We start from the raw sequence: 21331 nt of genomic DNA, 5'->3' as shown, positions 1-21331 counted from the left end.
TTTTGTTGTTTGATGGTTCTGTTCTGTTTGTCAATTTGTTTGTTGTTTCTTGGATGTAGACATAAGCTTACAACATCGCTGGATAATCGAGTCTAACGGGACAGGATCACGTATCTCTTTCTAGGTCAATGGATTTACGTAAGGTTTCTCTTACATCACAATTCAACCTTGAGATTTTGCTTTTAATTAACATGCATTAAGGTTAAAGTATCATACCGTCTCAAGACATTATGGAGAATACATCAAATGTTGTTGACTTAGAAGTTTTCGCTGCACAAATTAATAATGTGAGTTCTGTTTAGTAAATTTTCTTAGGTTTTTCCAAATAAAAAATTTTTTTTTAGTCCCCCTCCAACATATTCAAATTCAGGGTACACCCCCCCCCCCAACGAAAAAAAATTGTCTAGATAGTTGTCTAGTGCCAAGAGCAAAAGTGCTAGTAATTCGCTCTCTGCAGTATAGGAACTATACACTTAGAGTAGAGAAAATTGCCATGCAATGTATATCCGACAAGATCTTTTTGCTCGAGAATGGTGTAAAAGTACTCCACCATGGTCACTATCGAATTTCAGACCGCATTGAATGGGTAAACTATCGAAACCAACTCGGTCTGGATAAATTAACTTAAATTCAAATAGTACCATTATTTAACTGCAGCAGCGCCTATTGTATACAATTTTTCCCGCTTTCCAGCGCACGCCTCCCGTGCGCGGTCCCTGGGGGTGGGGGGTCCCGCCCGGGGTCGGCCTTTGGCCATTGGCCCGGCCCGCGGCCCATGGGGGTGGGGGGACCCTTGAGGGGGGATTTTAATCTTTTAAATGTTGTAAATAGTCTAGAAATTTGTTCAACTGTAGTATTGCTATTGTTCGTGTTGTATTTTAAGTTGTTTTTATGGCAATAAATGAAAAATATTGTTCTTGTTGTTGTTGTTGTACAAAAAGTGTTGTTATTAATAAATAAAAAATGCTGTTGTTGCTATTGTTGTTGAACAAATAGTTTGTACTATTGTTGTTGTATTTTAAGTTGTTGATGTTAATAAATGAAAAAATATGTTTTTGTCGTTCTTTTTAATGCAGTAGATAGATCTATGGGAAAATTATTATTTATTTATTAGACAAGTATGGTTTACATTTAGTTGTAGTCCGACTGTTGTCAACAGCAGCAGCAGTATGTATCAATTTAAAACACCATTCAGGACGTTTGCGTGTGGCCCATCAATGTCTGGGAAAACGCCACTTTTTAGTTGAAAAATTAAAAAGTTGTGATAAAATGTTTTTGGAAAAACCAAAGAAAATTTACTATTGCTATAGTATTTGGCAGGAGTCATACGATCAAATAAAAGCTATTGCCTCAGCCACGTCCATGCCAATACAGTTCATATGGGGACTTGATGTTTACAATAGTATTGAACCAAACTCATGACTGATTATTCATGATTTGGCTGAATCAATTGAGCAGTTATCACAGGAAATGCTACAACTGCTAATCATTCGCTTTTATTATGAACACACTGCCCTAACCCTAGTTCTACACAATCTGTTTCATCAGAGCAAATAAATGAGAATCCTTGCTTTGAATTGCACCATCAATATTATCAACCGAGTTGTTCTTGATTCTAGCTCGCTAATAACTCTAGATGAGCAAATATATCCAGGCGCTCCAAAATTTCTGCTGTCAGCGTACACTCAGGCGACAAATAAGCCCTAAGGGTACATTTTGCTAGATCTTAATCAGAATACACCCGAGGATCTACGTGTAGTAACAGATAATTTTGACAAAGAAATGACAGTATATCTTCCGTTGAACAGCAGAAAAGGCTATTAGTTTCCATCGTGACACCGAAGAAACTACACGAAAATATAATTTCATTTTCCGTTCTAGGCACTTCAAAACCCCCACCGAGGAAGGCCATACTCAAACATGGTGTTGACAATTATTTCATTAATATAATATCTGAACTTTGTTTAAATTTAACTAAGGGCTGTGTACACTTGCCAGAAGATTTTAGAAAACAGACAAAGCAACATCGTTCCACTGTACGTGCCTTGGTTTGCAAACACAAAGGAAAATTTTTTAAAGGAAACGTCTCCTTCAAGCGGGCGGTAGCTTTTTTACACTTTTACTACCAATTATCACACAACTTGTAAACAGTTTTCTTTAGATGGCTAAACCCTATAAATTGACTCCAATAGAACTTGTCCTCTCACCTGTGGAACATTTTGAAGACAATCTAAGCATATTTATGAATGACGACAATATTGTTGATGATAAATATTTAGTTGCACTTCAAGATGAGTTGCAACGAGCGGACAAACATAGGTCTTATTATGTGAGACCCTTCGCCGTTGCCGTCTCATATCCTGTCAAACCAGAATCATCTCCACAGGATTCTGCACAATCAAAGGAGAAGGAATTGAATTCCACAGTGACATCAATTGGAAACTTATTGTCAGTGACCTATCGAGAACAGAGTTAAAGAGTATTAACATATCTCATGTTGGATAGTGGTGGTGATGATCATCAAGTTCAAGTCGATAGCACTGTGAAAAGAATTATAATTCAGGGAAAAAGTTATAATCTAGTTGATTTAATTTGCGATATGGTCACAAATCGTAAAGGACTTTTATCATTTGACAATATTCTATACACCTTTCTAAATGCATCAAACTTCCCCAAAAGTCTAATTGGCAAGAAGAAAATTCTATAGAGATTAAGAGAATATAGTCCTCGAACAACACCAACATTTAAAAAAGAAGAAGATGAAGATTTTAATTCAATCTTGGAAAATGCTAGCACTCCTAGCAGAAGCAATGATTTGATAACACCGACAATGACGGCTAGACAAAAAAGAAGACGTATTGATTCACCCTCCAGTGCGCAAAAGGGGAGTGGACACTACACTTCGTGTTTGCGTTAAAAATGGATAAAGTTTTAAAACATGTCTATGGAAATATTGGTGAAGCGGGACGTCTAAGTTCTCCCACAACGCTTTCCAAAATTGCCTCTGACATAGACGGGAACAAATTAAAAAATGTAAAAGAGTATCTAAAAAATTAACCGGTTTACACACTGTATCGGAATCACAGGCTTCGTGGAAAACAATACGGACAAACTAAAGCCTTTTTCCATCTGCATATAATGCAAACTGATATGTAAAGGCTGCATTGGCTGAACGATTGATAATAACGATTCGTCTATTAATTTCAAGATATTGCACGCTGAAAAATACTGCTGCTTTTCTTCATGATTTAGAAAAAATCATACAAATATACAACCAACGACCACTTCGATCCCTGTCCAATATTAGCCCTCGGAACCTTCATTGCAGTGAAAATACATTTGATTCTTTTTTAAAGCAATATGTCAGTGAAAAAGAAAAAATTGTGAAGAAGAAATTCAATGTCGGTGATACTATTCGAATTAATAGAACCACCAATATTTTTGAAAAGGGGGATTATTTATGGAGCACTGAACTTTTCAAAGTGTCCAAAATCCTAGACACTGAACCCACGACATATCGGCTGTGAGACACCAGAGATGATGAAATTCTCGGCGATTATTATGAATATGAACTACAAAAAGTTAGAAACACTAGTGAAATTTATCAAATTGAAAAGATATTAAAGAGTCGTACTCGCAGGGGCAAGAGACAGTCGCTTGTTCACTGGCTAGGATACAACTCTGATTTTGATTCTTGGGTTGCAGTTGAAGACATTAACAATGCCCAATGATTTCTATGAGACATTAATGTCCAATGTTTCCGATCCTCTCTACAATGATTTGAATAGAACAAGTGATTTTTGGACGAAACTTTCCCTCACCATCAAATTTGACGGTGCGTATGAAGTGGCTCTTGTCGACAAAAATACATATGACATCCTGAGAAAAGATCGCAAATATGATATAAAAATTAGACCCTATGATTGGCCACCACCCCCAGGGGATCAAGAACAAATTCAAAAGATCAATTGGATGAATTATCCATATATTGAATTACCCTACGAAGAACTTACCTTTATGAATGATTTATGTCGTCCTATCAATAAAAGAATTTCCGCTCGTAAAAAAGGAGCCTTTCATTTCAACTATTCAAAGGAGGAGGGCAAGATCTACATTAGTTCACCCATTGCCAATGAGGTTATTGTCAATGATAATCTAAAGGATCTTCTTGGCTTTAAGCTCAATATAATCCATGGTAAAAGTGCTGGAAACACTAATTTTTTTTTTGCTGACTACCCACCTGCCTTCTCATCAGAAACATGTATATTTCTCTATGCTTCATTTGTTGAAACATCCAGAGTTGGCAATAGCAATGTCCCCCTCCTGCGAGTTCTTGAACAAAAAACCAATCAAGAACATATTCACCATTGCAATATAAAGCATCTTCAGTATATCCCTGTAAACGATTCCTATTTGAAACTCTGTCAGTTAACACTAAGAACTGAATTAGGTGATTCCAAAAGGTTTGGCTGTGATCGCATGCCATTTTCGACCCATTCAACAAGATGTCTAATAGAAAAGTGGTATTCATTTGTCCTGATATTGACTGCTATGTTAATACACTTGTCCCAAGACAACTGGGCTATGGAATGGACTATTACACAGGTTGATCATTAATGTTAGGGTACGGCCTTGGTAGTTGGATTGCTAAACTGTTTCGCTCGGCACTACGTCTTGTCAGAAATTATATTTTACCGGTTGAGACAGATTAAACTTCATCTACACTATATAATTGGATCTCTGGCAAGGGTTTAAAAAAAGTGCTTCGGAAAATATTGGGTCCAGTACACGGACCCTTGTCGAAAAATTGAAATCTCGACAGAATAGAAAAGGTTTTAAAATGTCGAGAAACAGTGCACCACTCATCAGTCTCTACTCAGGTCAGAAACGAAAGACATCACCCCTGTCAAAAAGAAGGAAAAATACAACACGCACAGTAAACAGTAGAAGGAGAAGCCCCAGGAAGAGAATTGTTAGATTAAAACTAGATTTCTTTTCATAGATGGCATATCTACCGCAAAAGGATTCCCAACTTCCAATCACTTCATCTTTAAATCAAGTCAATGCAGAAAATGTTGATATGAGTGTAAAACATGGATACTATGAACAATTTTACCCACAACAACCCCTCTCCAATAATATCCACTTTCAAATTTATTCCAATGGAGAATACTTTATGGACATGTCCTCAACATTTATAGATTTACGAATGAAAGTCCGGAAATCTGATAATACATTGCCAATTCTTGCCGATAGAATATCCTATGAAAATTGTATATTACACAATTTATTTCGTCAAATCAGTGTCTAGATAAAAGGCACGCTGGTGAGCACAAGCATCAATCTCTCAAATTATACAAGCTATATGCAATTCATGCTGATGACACCCAAGTCATACAAGGAATTGAGAGGCACCTCGAATGGATATAAAATTATTACTAATACTGACAGTAGAGATGCACTTAAAAATGCATAAGCTAGTGAATTACATCTAGTTGGAAAAATATATCATGAAATATTTAATATACCTAATATTAAAGTGGATATAAAATTGAAGCTTGCTACTTCCAATTTCATTTTACGAAAGGAACTTGCTGCCAATCCTGATGTAACTCTCTCCCTCACCTCGGCAATACTACATTTAGGCAAACACTAGGTTATGAGAACTGTTTCTTTGGCAGTGGAAAAACTGAGAGCCAGTGTAAATAATATTCAACTACTTGTTCCTCATACAATCACCAATCAACGTCATATGACCACAGGCTCACGTATCTCCATCGACTCATCCGTTATCAATGGCAAAATTCCGTCAAAATTAGCATTGGCATTTGTAAAAAGCGCTAGTGCATTAGGATCTTGGACTGGCTGCCCACATAAATTTGAGATGTTTGGGCTTTCATCTCTTGTCTGCAAAGTAAATGGAATCCCACTCTACAATCTATCTTTTGATAAATCCTATAGGACATTGCATGAGTTGACCATGTAAACCCTAGATCATGATTCACAACTATTTGAAAATGGTATAACCAAAGACATGTTCGCTAAAACACATGGTATCATTGTATTGGATTTGTCTGGCACCCAAGATATGAGTATAGTCTGAACGGGGAGTGTGCGCTTAGAGTGTACATTTGCAGACCCATTAGCTAAGAGTATTGCACTAATCTCGCTAAATCAATTTGAAACTTATTAGGAAATCACTCCCGAAGGCAGTGTTCTACTAGACATTGCACCATGAACACCAGCCAAATAATCAATTTATTTAATATGGACCCCTACATGTCCAAATACAGATCCTATTGCCTGCCCTCGGACTTTTTTTGGAAAAATTCAAAGTGCCAACAATACCTTAACCATTGTTAATAGCAGTCCGTCGACTGTGAATACTAGCTATTGGTTGTGCATCTTTCAAACAATAAAGACGATTGAATTTATTGATCCCATCGGTCTACCCTATACATTCTACACTCCAAACATAAGCAACTATATTGTGAACAATGGGAAAACTATTATTCAAAATTGAAAGAGAGTGCAGGATTTGACGACTGAAAGCTTCGGTTTCCATGCGCTACTATATTTTGTGTTCAGATGTCGCGGCTATACTTACAAGCAGTTTCTCAACATTTATGTAGAAAATCCACGTCTGAACGACTTTATGGTGGAAAATATCCTCTCAGACCTGTATAATATTGATTTTAGTGCCCTACGATTAAAGTGTTAAAAAAATGTATGTGAATTTGATTAATAATAAAGAAATGTATATATAAAACAATGTCTTTACTCTTCACTTTAGATTTCTTCTTCGGTGTAAAGTCAACTGTCGTTCCACACTAATGCTGGTAGATCATTTGAATTCACTGTATATTGATCTTGATTGGCTGCAAATTCAGGGTCACATTTTCTACAGTATAATGTAGCATCACTCTTGTCATATCTCTTTGTATAGTCAATGATACTATTTGCATTCATGTTATGAAATTCACGAGTTTCAATTTGTCTATTTGAAGCAATATTACATACAGTGTTTTCAAATGGTGAATCACATTCGGTAACTGCCAAATAAAAATAACTAGGTTTATAGTCATAATAGGCAGTGTTGTCAAAACGATGACGTAGAAACCTAATTGTCTTGTTACCCCAACGAGTTGAATCGTACACCTGATTCTTCTTCCCAAAATAATTTAAATCCACGACGATACCAATCTCGTAGAAATAAACTAAAATTACGATTGGGGTTCTTTCCAATCATACCTGGATAAGTATTCTCCAACTGATCACATTTGTCATAATGGCAATTGGAGTATAGATGTCCTCTAGGGTGAGAGTTATAAATGTCTTCAAGACATGAATTGCAGCCTTTAATTTGTACTGCATATCCTCTATGTAATTTACAAGGATTACATTATTTGCACTTTTCATTATAGTCACCAATAATTGTACAATTCTCACATGATGACCAACTGCCAAGAGTCTACATGCATAGTAGACATGTTTAGAACATTTTTTTTTGGTTTCCGATGTCAACTCTTTCACAGCTAAAAAGAAACATTCGATAAATTTTAGAGGGGAATGGAGAGGAGTAACTCTGTGGCGTTACCTCTTTCGAAGGAGGAGCCATCTACATTGAATCTATGGCATTGTTTTTAAAAGTATATCCACGATATTATTCTGCTTTTTTTCAATTAATATATCTATAAATTGAGTAAAAGCATTTGAGTCACGTCGTAAAAGCTTCATACAATAGTTTGATGGGGGATAATCAGTTTTCATTATATTGTCAAGTGTCCCCTTTGAGAATATGGTCCGTTGAAGGGATAACTCGAGAAAATCGTCATCCAGAATTAAATGTTTTTCATAATTACAAGATTCGATCTAATTCTCTCTTTCTGAAATTTATTCATTTTTCAATCCTATCACTCTCACTGGTAACTCTAAACTAACCATGATTCGTTCCACTTTAAGAATATTCAATAATGTAACAAAAAGAAAGGAGACATTTTCAATTTTAAAACAATTTTATTGAGCGTGTAAAAATACAGCAATAGTATACATTACGTATATACAATGCACGATATAGCTCATTGTCATCTATACATTTCACTAGTTCACTTAAAGAACTTTGAAGTCTATTCGCATGTGCTATATCAAGTTTTGCAGCTAAGCATAATATTCGATAACCTAACAAAAAGAAAGGAGACATTTTCGATTTCGAAACAATTTTATTGAGCGTGTATAATTACAACAATAATATATATTACACATATACAATTAACGATATATTTTATTGTCCTCTATATGCTTCACTATTACATTTAAAGCATTTTGAAGCCTATTCACATGTGCTATATCAACTTTTGCAGCGAAGCATAATTGATCCTCCATTTTAAATTTGCTCAAAGATAACACATATCTTGCATATACTTCATCCCATTCAAGACAAAGCCGTGCTCCTCTTGTGATTTCTACCGCAATGTTTGGTGCTCTTGTATCATTGCTACCAACTCCACTATCAACTTCGAATAGTGTAAACATTCCACTCTTTATTGCAAATATATCTTAATGAATAAAGTCAAACTGTTCTTACTCCTTGAATTCTATTCTCACACTAATAACAACTATAGCGAAAATCCTTCCTTATATTCACTGTGATCTTGTCCCGTTAGTGTTTCCGACTCCTATCATTGGCCTAGAAAGAGACACGTGATCCTGTCCCGTTAGACTCGATTATCCAGCAATGTTGTAAACTTATGTCTTCATCCAAGAAACGACAAAAAAATTGACAAACAGAACAGAACCATCAAACAACGAAACCATCAACAAGCATCAAACCAATAAACAGAACAGAAACCATCCATCAACAAACAGAACAGAAAAAATGTCAAATAACAATCAAACAGAACAGAAACAACATCAAACAATATAATCAGCAAACAATATAACCATCAAACGGGTCTACAAAGAGGTGTGGTCTTGTACCTTTAGACTCGATTATAGATGGCAGCAGGGGTGCCCCTTCTGTGCCTTCTGCCCCATTCCTACTTAAATATACCCTTTTGGTAACCTGAATACACATTGTGGGCACATTTCTGATCTCAGGTCGAGGTAGTCGAAGTTGCAAGTAGTCCCAGGTAGTCATGTCGCAGTCGCAAATGTTCCAATGTCTGACTCGCTGCAATTTTGTGCGACTAGCAAGGATTAACATTGGTTTAATTCATTTGAAAAAAAATCCATGAAAAAAAAATATTTTCTTATAAAAAATAGGCTAACATGAACTTTTGATTTATCTGGGATTTCACATAGTGTTTGCACAACTTTATCCCTGATATCTTTCACGTAAATAGATAAAACAAACATAAGATAATTTATTGCTATAAATGTTTCAAACAAATAGAAAGTTCATACTACTAGTCAAAATGAAAGCCGTTGTGTTACTTTGTCTTGTTGCTTTTGCCTATGCAGGGGTAAGAGTCATTGATTTTCCGTTTTCTTGTTCTTAGATTTTAAATTTCATCCGTTCCATTGAATAACTGTGAAGATCACGTTGCCTTTCCATCAATCAAACAGTTCGTGGTAACAAACTGCAAGTATTCGACTCTGCCTAATATTAACCGAAGCTCAAAAAAAAATACGTCGATGACAATCAATACATCAAAATATAAATTAACGAGTCAATTGAATTTCTATGCTGATTCCAAGTATATAAAAGACATTAAGTTTATTGCTACTAATCAAAAGCAACGAACCTGGGACAATTTACTAGTGTTTTGAAAAAGGGAAGAAAAAAACCCAAACAATCAAGTGATCTGAATGAAAACCATACCATAAGAACTATAATATCAGAGAACCCTTCTATAGAGGTTTCAAGCTCGTATCTACAAAAAAAGTGGAGTTTTGTATTTTTGGCCAGAGGAAAGATCGCGGATACGTGCTTTTTTTTCCAAGAGTGATCGCATCGAACCAATGTTCCAAGAAGATCGGGAGGGGATTCATCCGAATGCAAATTAAAAGTTCTAGTATCTTTTCAAGTAACCAAAGAGATTGGAGGGCAACAAGTCCCCCACCCACAACCCTTTTCCCCAAAAAACATCTGACCAATTTTTTGATAAAGTCATTTGTTTCTCCATATTTCAGTAGTCCAATTACTATGATTCTGCCAATGACATTACCCCCCCCCCCTTATCCCCTACGGAAAGGATTCTGCCAATGACATTACCCTCCCCCCCCCTTATCCCCTACGGAAAGGACTGTAAGTTGCAAAATTTGCCCATCCTCTACTAATAGTGTTGTTATTGGGAAACTATACGGAAATTTATTGGTTAGAATTTTCTGCCGGGGGAGGGTTTTTTTCAAAAAAAGAATTTTTTTATGGGAGGAAAGTTTTCCGGAGGAAAAATTTTCCAGGGGAAATTTTAGACGGGGGAAATCTAAGATGGGGGTTTTCATAGCATGATTTGAAAAATGGTCAAAAATTAAATAATAAAACAAACATTTTGTTTCAACTGAAAATAAAGACCAACATTATAAACTTAAAACGATCAGAAACTATTCCGTATATGAGGGGAGCTGCTTTTTCCTTATACCTCGATCTTTAAAGTAAAATTTGAATTTTTGTCCCAATTATTTAACAATGGCTCCTGACACACAGTGGCGGTTGGATTAGAATAAGAAGTATTTTTGAAGAACTTCAAGACTTTAGCGTAAAAAGTGCATTGAGGTGGGGACAGCCCCCTTGATATAAGTAATAATTTTTAAGTTATAACGTTAAGTACTAATGTCTTTGCATATCATAATTTTCGATCGGTAGGATTTTGGCCCATTTTGGGCGCAACTGATATGGTGCAAACTGATAGAAACTGGTACTTTGATGCAGTGTGATCAGTTTTGTTAAACCATAACAAATGGAAATTCTAACAAAAACTTTATATTAGTTTCATCGAAAATTTATATCAGGACCCAGAGCTATAAACTTGATAAGTATAGCTGAGTTTAAGGTTATAGCTATAGCTGAATAACCTTACAGAATACATTTTATCTAATTAGGCATATGGCTTCTAGAACCAATGTTATGGACTGGTAAATGTTTTGCAATTTCAAACTGCCACTCAATTATAATCGACTGATCTAATTTAAGGAAAGTATTTAGTACTTTCAATGTCCCTAAATTCATTCATTGTTTAATGGTACCCAATGGGAGCGTAGTGGGCAAAAGACCACTTCACTTTGTGCACAAGAATTGATCAAAGGAACCCAAGAGGTTGATTTATAGGTGGGTGAAGGACCAGCTAAACTAATGTGTGAATATATATCAAGAGAATGCAGAGGAGCGTGTGATTAATCGAACGACCATCTGCCTGCTCTTGGTTAATGCTGTCTAATTATCAACGTTACTGCCTCCCAAACATACTACGCCGTAATTTTTGAAAACATTATTTTCAATATTTCCTTAGGAATTAAATTAAATCTTTTTATTACTTGGGGATCATTAATTTTTGCGCTGTCATCGTTTATCTATATCTTCAACGCAAATTGAAAAATTTTAAATACTACCCGCTGATTTTTTTTTTCTTATACCCGCTTCTTTTTTACTTATCAACCTACCAACTATGATATTGGACGCTATTGAAATTATCTACTGCAAGTCCCCTTATCCGCAAGTCCTCCAAAAAATGAATAATCAATAAAAAATTTCAATTCAATCTCTGAGCCGTGAGGTAAAAGTAAGGTAGCCAAATTGCAAAGCTGCGTAAAAAAAATATCAATTTTTAATCAAATTAATTTAAAAATCACATTTTGAAAAAAAAAATCCATTGAAATGTCAATTGAAATGTCATAAGAGTCATAACAAAACCAAAGATAAGCAGAAATAAGGTCAAACTGAAACTTAAAACAAACTGAAATTACTATCAATGAATAAATGAAACCCAAAATGGATTGAAATTGAAGCTAATGCTAGCATAAAGCAAAAAACTAGTCGTTTTGAGGTATATTAAATACCCTTTTTTCTTATCCTGGATATATATGCATGTCTTTCAATTTACATCGCTGCTTTATTACGACTAAATTCTAGGCCCCCAGGGGCTTAAAGTGCCAAAAATCTTATGCAAATTTGAAACAACATAGGGTTAGTCCTTCTCCGTCCCCTCTTCTAATTTGAAATTTGAGGTCCACAGTGTTCCTCCCTCCCAAAATAATTAAACTCCTTGAAGGTTTCATATTGATCTTCCAAGCCATTGTGAGATATTGCAGATTTGCTATTTTGTTGACCTAGATAAGCAGAGTGTATTTCAAATTAACTATTTCCCCTCCTCAAGTCCAAACTTGAGATTTACTTTGACATTCTCTGAAGTTCCAACTGCATCCCTCCAGGTATTCCCGAGGTATTGGAGATGGTTTGAAAACTCGGGTGCACTTAGAGTCTTTTGATTTATTCATCTAGAAGAATTCCTAGCAGATTAGATGACCAAGAGCAAACATAACCACCTTTTCTCCTAAAATCTATCTGTTGTCAATAGCTAATTTACATAATTTAGCGTCAAGGTTTCATATTGATCTTCCAATCCATTCTGAGATATTGCAGATTTGCTATTTTGTTGATCTGGATAAGCAGAGTGTATTTCAAATTACCTCTTTCCCCTCCCCAGGTCTAAGCTTGAGATCTACTTTGACATTATTTGAAGTTCCAACTGCATCCCACCAGGTATTTCCGAGATATTATAGATAATTTGAAAGCTCGGGTGCACATAGAGTCTGTTGATTAATTGATCCAGAAGAATTCCTAGCAGATTAGACGACCAAGACCAAACATAGCCACCCTTTCTACTAAAATATACTTGTTGACAATGGATAATTTACGTAACTTAGCGTCATTGCTTTCTGAACAAAATAACCATATCAAATTCTTGATCCAGTATCATGGTGGTTTATAGGGTAGGGGGTAGCAGAAGGGGGGAGGCTAATTGTCCCTAACCACTTTCAACCCTTAAAAAGATACTAAAAATTTTAATTTTTAATCAAATTAGCCACCTCTCATGTTTTCATGAGCACACTTTCCACTCAAAGTAGCCGGAGAAAATTTGTTTTGACCCTTTTCTAGTCCTTGGTTAGGCCCCATTTTTTTTAGGAGAGGCAGAGTTTTATTCAGTGTTTCCTCCGACACCGAGGTCTCCTCAAGACTTAAAAAATAAAAGTACCCGTAAAAAAGCACTTTGGCTCCTTTTCGGTCCTCATTTTTGGTAGGGAAGAACCTGCCCCGAAACACTTTTTTTTAAATAAAGTCCCTCTTTACCCAAGAACGTACGGATGTAAATTTTAAACTTATCTGTGATATTTAAGCCCACTACCGACTCTTAAAGCCCCCCCCCAATCCCACAAAAAATATGTGATCTTGTTGACGAAGCGAACGATCCCTTGAAAATTCCAAGCCACTTGAAAACCCAAGATCAAACACGCCCCCCTTTTTTTCCACTATAGAACCTATCTGTTAACAACTGCCAATTTAGATCCTTGTCCCAGGGGCTGGGAGGGTCATGTTACCCCTGGAGAAATATTTACTGGATCTTTCGACGGTTTTATATAGGAAAATAGCTATTTCAAAATCTTGATCAAATATTTTTGGAGGTTACGGAGGGATTGATAGCAAAAACACGTAAGGGGGCTGATTGCCCTCCAATCAGGGTCCACTCTTAAATAGGGTACTACAACTTTAAATTTCCAATTGAATGAGCCCCCTCGCAAGTTTCTGCGCCCATATGGAAATATAGAGGAATAATGTGGCTGGGGAAAAAAATAAATAAGTTGTTTACTTATTTTCACTTAATAAAGCAGTAAACGCCAAGTGCTTGTCGTTATGACAAGCACTAACACATGGAAGGCACAAGGTTCTTTAATTGAGCTCTACTACAGTGCTGCATTTGACATAATTATGTGGACTCCTACTAATGGGTATTATAATGAGATAGAAACTCTTGCTACCTTGTGAGCACCCAACAACCATCTGCCTGATCTGATCTCCTCTCTCCGGAGAAACTCATACCTGTTGTATAGCACTTATAGCTTAGCATCACCTCATAGCTCTTAGTTCTTAGTTTAGTTATTTACTGTCTGGATTCTACCAACACTATCAAACAGTTCGAGGTAAAGAACTGTAAGTAAGGAGCGACTGGGCTTAATAGTGACCAAAACGCTAAAAAACAGAATTTTGATAATAATAGAAACATCAAAATAATTGAGGCATAGGTCTGGTGCCGCTATATATATAAACGTAGAATTCTGCATTTTTTGCCAAGAGAAATATCACAGATACATGTTCATTTGTTGTTGTTTTTGTTTTTCCCAGAGGTGATCGTATCAAACCATTGATCATAGAAGATTGGAAGAGGGCTCATTTGATTGGAAATCAAAAGTTGTAGGGCATTTTGCAAATGACCAAAATGATTGAAGGGTAACTAGCCACCCTTCCACGTCCCTCCCCCCCCCCCAAAGTCATCCGGCAAAATTTTGAGATAGCCATTTGATTCAGCATACTTGGAAGGTCCAATAGCTGTGCCTTTGAAGACGATACAACCTCGTATAGTCCATGGGGAAAGGGCTGTAAGTTACAAATGTGCCTGTTATTCAGATATGGTATTTGTTATTGGGAAATAAACTGATTTTTCTAAGCGGGGAGGATTTTCTATGGGGGATGTTGGTATTTTCCATAGGGAGAATTTTTTGTGGGGGAGTTAGCGGGAGAATTTTTGTGGGAAGAGTTACCGGGAGAATTTTTCAGGATAAATCTTACATTAAAGTGATCAGTGCTATATACAAGAATAAAATTGCTGTAGTTAGGGTAGGGAATGAGGTTAGTAGCTGGTTCGTATTAAATCAGGAGTAATGCAGGGTTGTGTTTTTTTTTCCATTTATATGGATCATTTTGATGGAGTTTGTCTTATGAAAAGACAAGCAGACATAGGAAAGGCAATGGGAGAGCACGGAGTTAAATGGGGAAGTAAAACTCTCCAGGACTTAGATTATGCTGATGATTTAAGCAGCCTAGATGAAAGTGTCAGAAAAATACATGAACTTTTGGAGGTTTACGAGTTCAGGGTGCAAGAATAGGATTGAAAATTATTGTTAAGAAGACTAAGTCACTTATGCTAAGAATAATTGAAGATGAAAAGGTGATGTTGGGTAACGAGAAGATCGATCAAGTGGTAAGCTTCACTTACTTAGGTAGTATTATTATTAAAGACGGTGGCTGCAATAAAGATGTTAAAAGTAGAATAGCCAAGGCCTAGGTTGTTTTTTTACAGCTGAAAAAAGTTTGGAAGAATACAGAGATAAGTCTGTGAACCAAGATTAGAATATTGGAAGCTACAGCGATGACAGTGGTTCAAGTAAGGTTCTTAAGCTTGAGCGCTCCGAAAAACTTAGGAAGATTTTATAGATGTTTTCCAGAAAAATTGCTTATGGATTGTTTTGGGTACCCTACTGACTGACCGTATCTCAAACAGCAGGCTATACAAAAAGTGTCGTTCAATCCCGCTTTATGGACCGTTAATGAGAGAAATGTTGAAATGGCTAGGACACATTCTGTGGATGAAGGATGACAGATTGCCAAGGATTGTCCTTTTCGGCCAACCGTCTAGGGTCAAACGAAAAGCAGGTCGTCCCAATTGGGGTAAGAGGATGTCGCAAGGAAAGATTTTAGGGAAATGGGAACTTCCTTGAATAGTGCAAAAAGTGAGGCTTTAGACTAGGATGTGGACTAGGATGTGGGAGGAGCGTCCGCAGCTGTGTTGGCCTCAGGGGGCTTGATCCTTTGAGAGTTGTCAGTAGTAGTAGTAGTATGTGTTTATAAAGAACTTTAAGACTTCACCGCAAAGAGCGAGGCTTAACGAAGGGGCCGCTCCCCTCATATACGGAATAGTTTCTGTTCGTTTTAAGTGAAGATTTGTCATCATTGTAATAACAAAATGTTTACCTTGTTGTTCAATATTTAGCTTTTTAGTAAAGTTATCTGTAATTTTATTTGAAGGTCCAAGTTTCTTTATAAACTGCTGATATAACGATATTTTTTTAGTTCTTACTTTAAATGTTTATTTTGTTTAGCAATCCGAACAAAAGGCTTCTTTAAGTCATGTCTTATGAGCTATTGAATTTCTTTCGAATAAGGTAAGTTGGTTTATTCACTTCCTGCACCTTCAAGAAATTTAACTTAAGGATGTTTGCAAATAGCACGGAAAACCAGTTAAGTCGTAAACTAAAGGTGGTACTGAAGGAAAATAGCCCCCCCCATGGTGCGTGCCTTTCACCAAAATTCACATCGTTGACTTCCGAAAAATTAAAATATCTCAACTTTTGCGATTTTGGGTTGGGCCCACGTTTCAAAAGAGGTTTCTTATTTCATTCGAAGCATTACACAACTCTTTTCTATTTTAGGAGACACCCGAAGAGAAGCAAGTTACATGTTTTGATGGAACGATTTGCCCATACCGACAAACTTGCTGCCCTAATACTTTTGGAGGATACACATGTTGTGCTTTTGACACGGTAATGCTTGTTTGTTATCATTGTCTGCTTTATTTACTACATTCCGTCTTAAAGTGTAAATAGTAATATTTTAAATTTTCATGGCTCCTAGATTATTTGCGGAAAGTTTCAAGTTTCTTGCTTGAATAGTTTAGCTGCAAACTACTGAACGGAAAAAAACATAAATTAATACTAGAATTAATATTGATAGGTTATTTACGGACAGTAAGCAAAAATTGTATCTATAAAACTTCAAAGAGAACGAAAACATCTATTAAAAGAAATAGCTGTTACTGGTCAACTTTATGGGAACTCTTCCGGGGGGAGTGGGGATGTCTTGAGGAGAAAAAAAACAGTCACCAGAATAATAGCCTAAAAAGGAGTCAGGCTTAGACAAAGGGGACAAAACGTTTTCAAAATCCTAGCCAACAAATATGTCAAGGAAAAAAGTGGCTATCATGGTTATAGGTCCCCCTTCCCTCCCGAAGGGGAATATCGTTTATGATATCAGCTTTTTTTTCAAAAAAGGCCTCTTTTTGTTTAATCTTTACATGCGTGAAGATTTTTTTTAAGTATTAATATTTTTAGTGTTTTCCTGTAGTTTTGTGCATTTTTTACATGAGGCTCCTTTGCAATAAATACCTGTCCATACACTTGATACTATGGCCCTTACAAGTTACAGTTACACATGTGATCTTCTTCATTGTTCCCTATCATTATGCACTTTCAGTGGTGTACCGGGGGACCCGAGGACCCCCTCCCCCTCAAGATTTTTTCTTGTGCCCTTATTGCTTGTTTTTTTTCTGTTTTTTAATCTTTTTTTTTTAAATAAATTTGTCAATTTGATCAATTATCGGCGCTCTAGTCACATTGGCCCCCTCCCCGAAATATTTTACTCTAGATCCCTGTGTACTTTAAATTAAAATATTTTACGATAATAACAAATTCTTGCAAAATAAGACTCTCTAATTCAGTGCTCTTGGAATTTTTTAAGGCAGGTGACCGGCGAGAATACTGAGAACGGGTGAGAAATGATCTTGCGAACCACCTAAAAACTTGTCAAAAATTAACTAGCACACCATTGATTTAATTTCTTAAGTTATAAAATTTATTGTCACAACTGCGGCCGCTTTATTAAAAGAATATTCAACATTTGTATCTGAAAGTTGTTTTACCCATGCACTCAAATTCATCTAAATCAGGTCAGTACTAACAATCCAAAATTTTAGGGAGTCTGCTGTGGAGACCTCGCAACCTGCTGTCCATATATGAATTACTGTGGATGTGATGGACTATGCTATCCTGTCCTTAGGGGTGGTGTCCGAACAGATTCTCACCCAATCCTGAAGATTGTTGCTAAGCGCCTCGTGTGAACTCCTTCTTTATTTAAACATTTTTTTCGTTTTTTTTAGTAAATATATATATACATATAACTGTTTTTACTACTGTTAAATAATTCAATTAATCACTTTTATTGCCAAGCAATATTTTCACTATAATCGCCACATAAATTTTTAAAGGCTACTTCATTTTAGGGGGGGTGAGCAAATTTTTTCCGATATTCACAGAAACTTCTTCTTCTTCTAATTCACAGTAGGCGGGCTATTCAGTTCATACTATTTAGCCCTTTTCTTTTTGCTTCACTCTGTGGGCTACAGAGCTACTGGCTTGGTCCTCTCTTATTTATTAGATATTGTCAGATATCTTTCAGTAGATCTTTTGACTCAAGGAGTTCAAATATAAGATGATAGGTATCGATTTCTGTGCTCTCTGTGCATGTATAGTTGGCTAGGCTCTTGGCTGATAGTGAGATTTTGTGGTGTGTGAAGCATTTTAGCAGTTTACAAAGCAAGGTATGTTGTGCAGACGTCAGCATATTACATTCAAATAGGCAAGGGTCAATTGTTTCATTATTCATATTACAATGCCTGCAAAGAGGGGACAGGGGAATTGAACCACTTGAATTAGAAGACTTATATGAGAATGCAAGGAAATTTAGTCCATTTGTTCCAGAACAAATTCTATGATAAATTTTAGAAAGATTCTTATTGGGAAAGGGGGAAAAGATAGGAGTAATCTTATTAAAATTAATATCTGATAGCCTCCATCGGTAGATATTTCTAATTGGGATTGGTCTCCCACTCGGCTGGTCAATATTTATAGCATTTTTTGCTATTTCATCAACCTGATGATTACCACTTATGCCAGAGTGGCTAGGAATGTACTGAAAATAAGTTTTTATGCCACTTGAAGCAAGCTTATCTATAATACTAAGACAATGATAAGTGTCAATGTCCAACTTATATTGAGGAGCTGAGGCCAGCAACTCAAAGCTTGATAGAGAGTCAGAATATATGATAATATTATTTGAATTTGCAATCAAAGGTTGGTTTTCCTTAAGGTGTTCTAATGCCATGATTATGGCATTTAACTCAGCAGACATTATAGATAAACTATTATATAATCTCTCGCCCATTGCAATTTTCAGGTGAGGAAGGAAAACACTACTTGCAACCTTCTCATTCATTTTTGACCCATCAACAAATATTTGGAAGTGATTTTTATAGGTAATAGTATTAAGTTCTGCAAATTTTTTCTGGACAAAAGCAATGGGGGTTAAATCTTTATTCCACTTTGAGAAATCAGTATTTATTATGGGACTTGACCAGTTCCATGGGGGGGGGGTCGGGGGAAAGTAGGTGCAACAGACTTTGCTGGTATGGGGAACTTCTTCTGAATATTGGCATACTCATCTGCAATGCCTCTATACATAGCTGGATTTCTTAACCAATTATGTAGTGTGTGTGAGCTATTTGATTCAATTTTTGTAAGATGTTTTGTCAAAAGAAAGCTACGTCTCTCCCTTATTGTTGTTAATCCACTCTCCATAAGCAGAAACTTTGTGCTTGTGGGTTTCCTAATACAAAATATGAGACGTAAGATATCATTTTGTGTTGTTGCAATTTTTTGCATCTGGGTCTTTGCACATGCACCATAGACGATGAGCCCATAGTCAATATGGGGTCTTATATGTGATTTATAAAACTGGAGTAAGGTTTTCTCTTTACATCCCCAGGGTGTGGAAAGAAGTCTTTTTAGTATATTTGTTTTTCTATAGCATTTTTTTATATAGCGTTTACGTTTCTGAAGCGCTACGCTTTTTTTTGTCTTCATCTTCATCTAGTTCCTCTGACAGGTTTACGTGCTAGTCGTAAAGTCAAACAGTTCGTGGTAACAAACCGTAAATAAGGAGCGACGCGGCTGAATAGTAAACGAAACTCTAAAAATTTGCTTATTGTACTAAGAATTGGCTTATTGTACTGATTCCAAATAAATAACTCATAGTGAGTTTAGGGTTACCCATCAAAGTCTACGAGCCTGAGAAAATCTGCCTGATTTTCGAAAAAGGGAGAAATATCATCTAAAAGTCAAAGAATCTTAATAAAAATCACACCATCAGATTCAGCGTATCAAAAAACTGTACCGTAGAGGTTTCAAGCTCTAATCTGCAAAAATGTGGAATTTTGTATTTTTTTTTTGCCAGAAGAAAGCTCACAGATGCGTGTTTATTTGTTGTTTTTTTTTCCAGGGGAGATTGTATCGATCCTGTGGTCCTAGAATATTAGTAGAGGTCCAATTTAAACGGAAATTAAAGGTTCTAGTGTCCTTTTTAAGTGACGCAAAAGACTGGAAGGCAACTAGACCCCCTATCACACCCCTTTCTCCCAAAATCGTCCGATAAAAATTTTGAAATAGCCATTTTGTTTAACATAAATGAAAGATCTAATAATTATGGCTTTGGAGATAACACCCCCCCCTTCCCAGCCCCTTGGGAAAATTAAGTTAGAAATTTTGTCCTTTCTTTGTGTATAATTTTTGTTATTGGTAAGTATGCATACATTGTTCGGGTGGAGGACGGGCAAATTTTCTGCTTGGGAAATTTTCTACGGGGAGAATTTTCCACGAGGAGTGCAGTTTGCAGGAGGTGAAGCTTTCAGGTTAAATTTTACAGTGGGGGAATTTGCCACAGTTCCTATACAATTTTTTTTTGTATTTCTTGCTTTCGCTTTGCTGACTCAATTTTACGTGCTGAGATGTTAAAAATAATTGTCCGGGGTAAATTTTCACCAGGATTGAATTGTCTAGAAGATATTTCAATGGGCAGGGGGTTTTTCCGTGGAGGCTGAGGTAGATTTTCTGGTATTATTTGAAAAAAACAATCATAAATTAAATAAGAAAACAAGATTTTTCAACTGAAAGTAAGGAGCAACATTAAAACATAGACGAAATGAAATCATTACGCATATGATGGGTATTGCCCCTTCCTCATCGCTTCGCTCCTTACGCTAAAGTTTTAATTTTGTCCCAATTCGTTAAGAACGACTCCTGAAACAGAAGCGTCAACTAGAACAATAAGAAGCTTTTTTAAAAATACTCAAAAACTTCATCATGAAGAGCAAAGTTCTGTTCGTATTAAGTTTTAATGTTTCTCCTTACTTTCAGTTGAAAAAAATATTTAATTTTTTTTTATAACTCTAAAAAATGGTTGTAAAACGTGAAGGGAATTAAAAAAAAAAGAATCTTGAAATTTATTCATATATGAAAATGAATATATTACCTCGTATTTTTGATAGCTCCTATGAATAAAAATAATAATAACAATCAAACAGTTCGTGGGAACGAACTGCAAGTAAGCGACCCGGCTCAATAGTAACCGAAACTACAAAAACGGAATTTGGATACCCGTAGATACATCAACAGAACCTGATTTTTATGCTGATTTCAAATATATAAGTTTCATTAAGTTTAGTTCTACTCATCA

The 21331-nt window shown here is 36.0% G+C and overlaps 1 protein-coding gene across 1 annotated transcript; it reads left to right on the top strand.

The window, feature by feature from the left end:
• The first annotated feature begins 9374 nt into the window (after positions 1-9374).
• On the top strand, positions 9375-17942 carry LOC148944546 (granulin-like). The gene is made up of 3 exons (XM_089099762.1): positions 9375-9461; positions 16420-16530; positions 17739-17942. The coding sequence occupies exons 1-3, from the start codon at positions 9375-9377 to the stop codon at positions 17880-17882; spliced, it is 342 nt and encodes a 113-aa protein (XP_088955888.1). The 3' UTR covers positions 17883-17942.
• Positions 17943-21331: the final 3389 nt, after the last annotated feature.

Source organism: Artemia sp. Qi Xiang Cuo, chromosome 14 (genome assembly GCF_049724085.1).
Source record: "Artemia sp. Qi Xiang Cuo chromosome 14, ASM4972408v1, whole genome shotgun sequence".
In the NCBI taxonomy this organism is placed as follows: domain Eukaryota; kingdom Metazoa; phylum Arthropoda; class Branchiopoda; order Anostraca; family Artemiidae; genus Artemia; species Artemia sp. Qi Xiang Cuo.
Note: the sequence above shows the minus strand (reverse complement) of the source record. Positions and strands in the feature narration are given on the sequence as shown.

What these genes read in the sequence shown, in the direction of transcription:
- LOC148944546 (XM_089099762.1), top strand. Translation starts at nt 9,375, where the DNA reads ATGTTTCAAACAAATAGAAAGTTCATACTACTAGTCAAAATGAAAGCC. An exon ending in TTGCTTTTGCCTATGCAGGG is followed by an intron (nt 9,462 to 16,419) that starts GTAAGAGTCATT and finishes TTTCTATTTTAG; the next exon opens with GAGACACCCGAAGAGAAGCA. An exon ending in CATGTTGTGCTTTTGACACG is followed by an intron (nt 16,531 to 17,738) that starts GTAATGCTTGTT and finishes CCAAAATTTTAG; the next exon opens with GGAGTCTGCTGTGGAGACCT.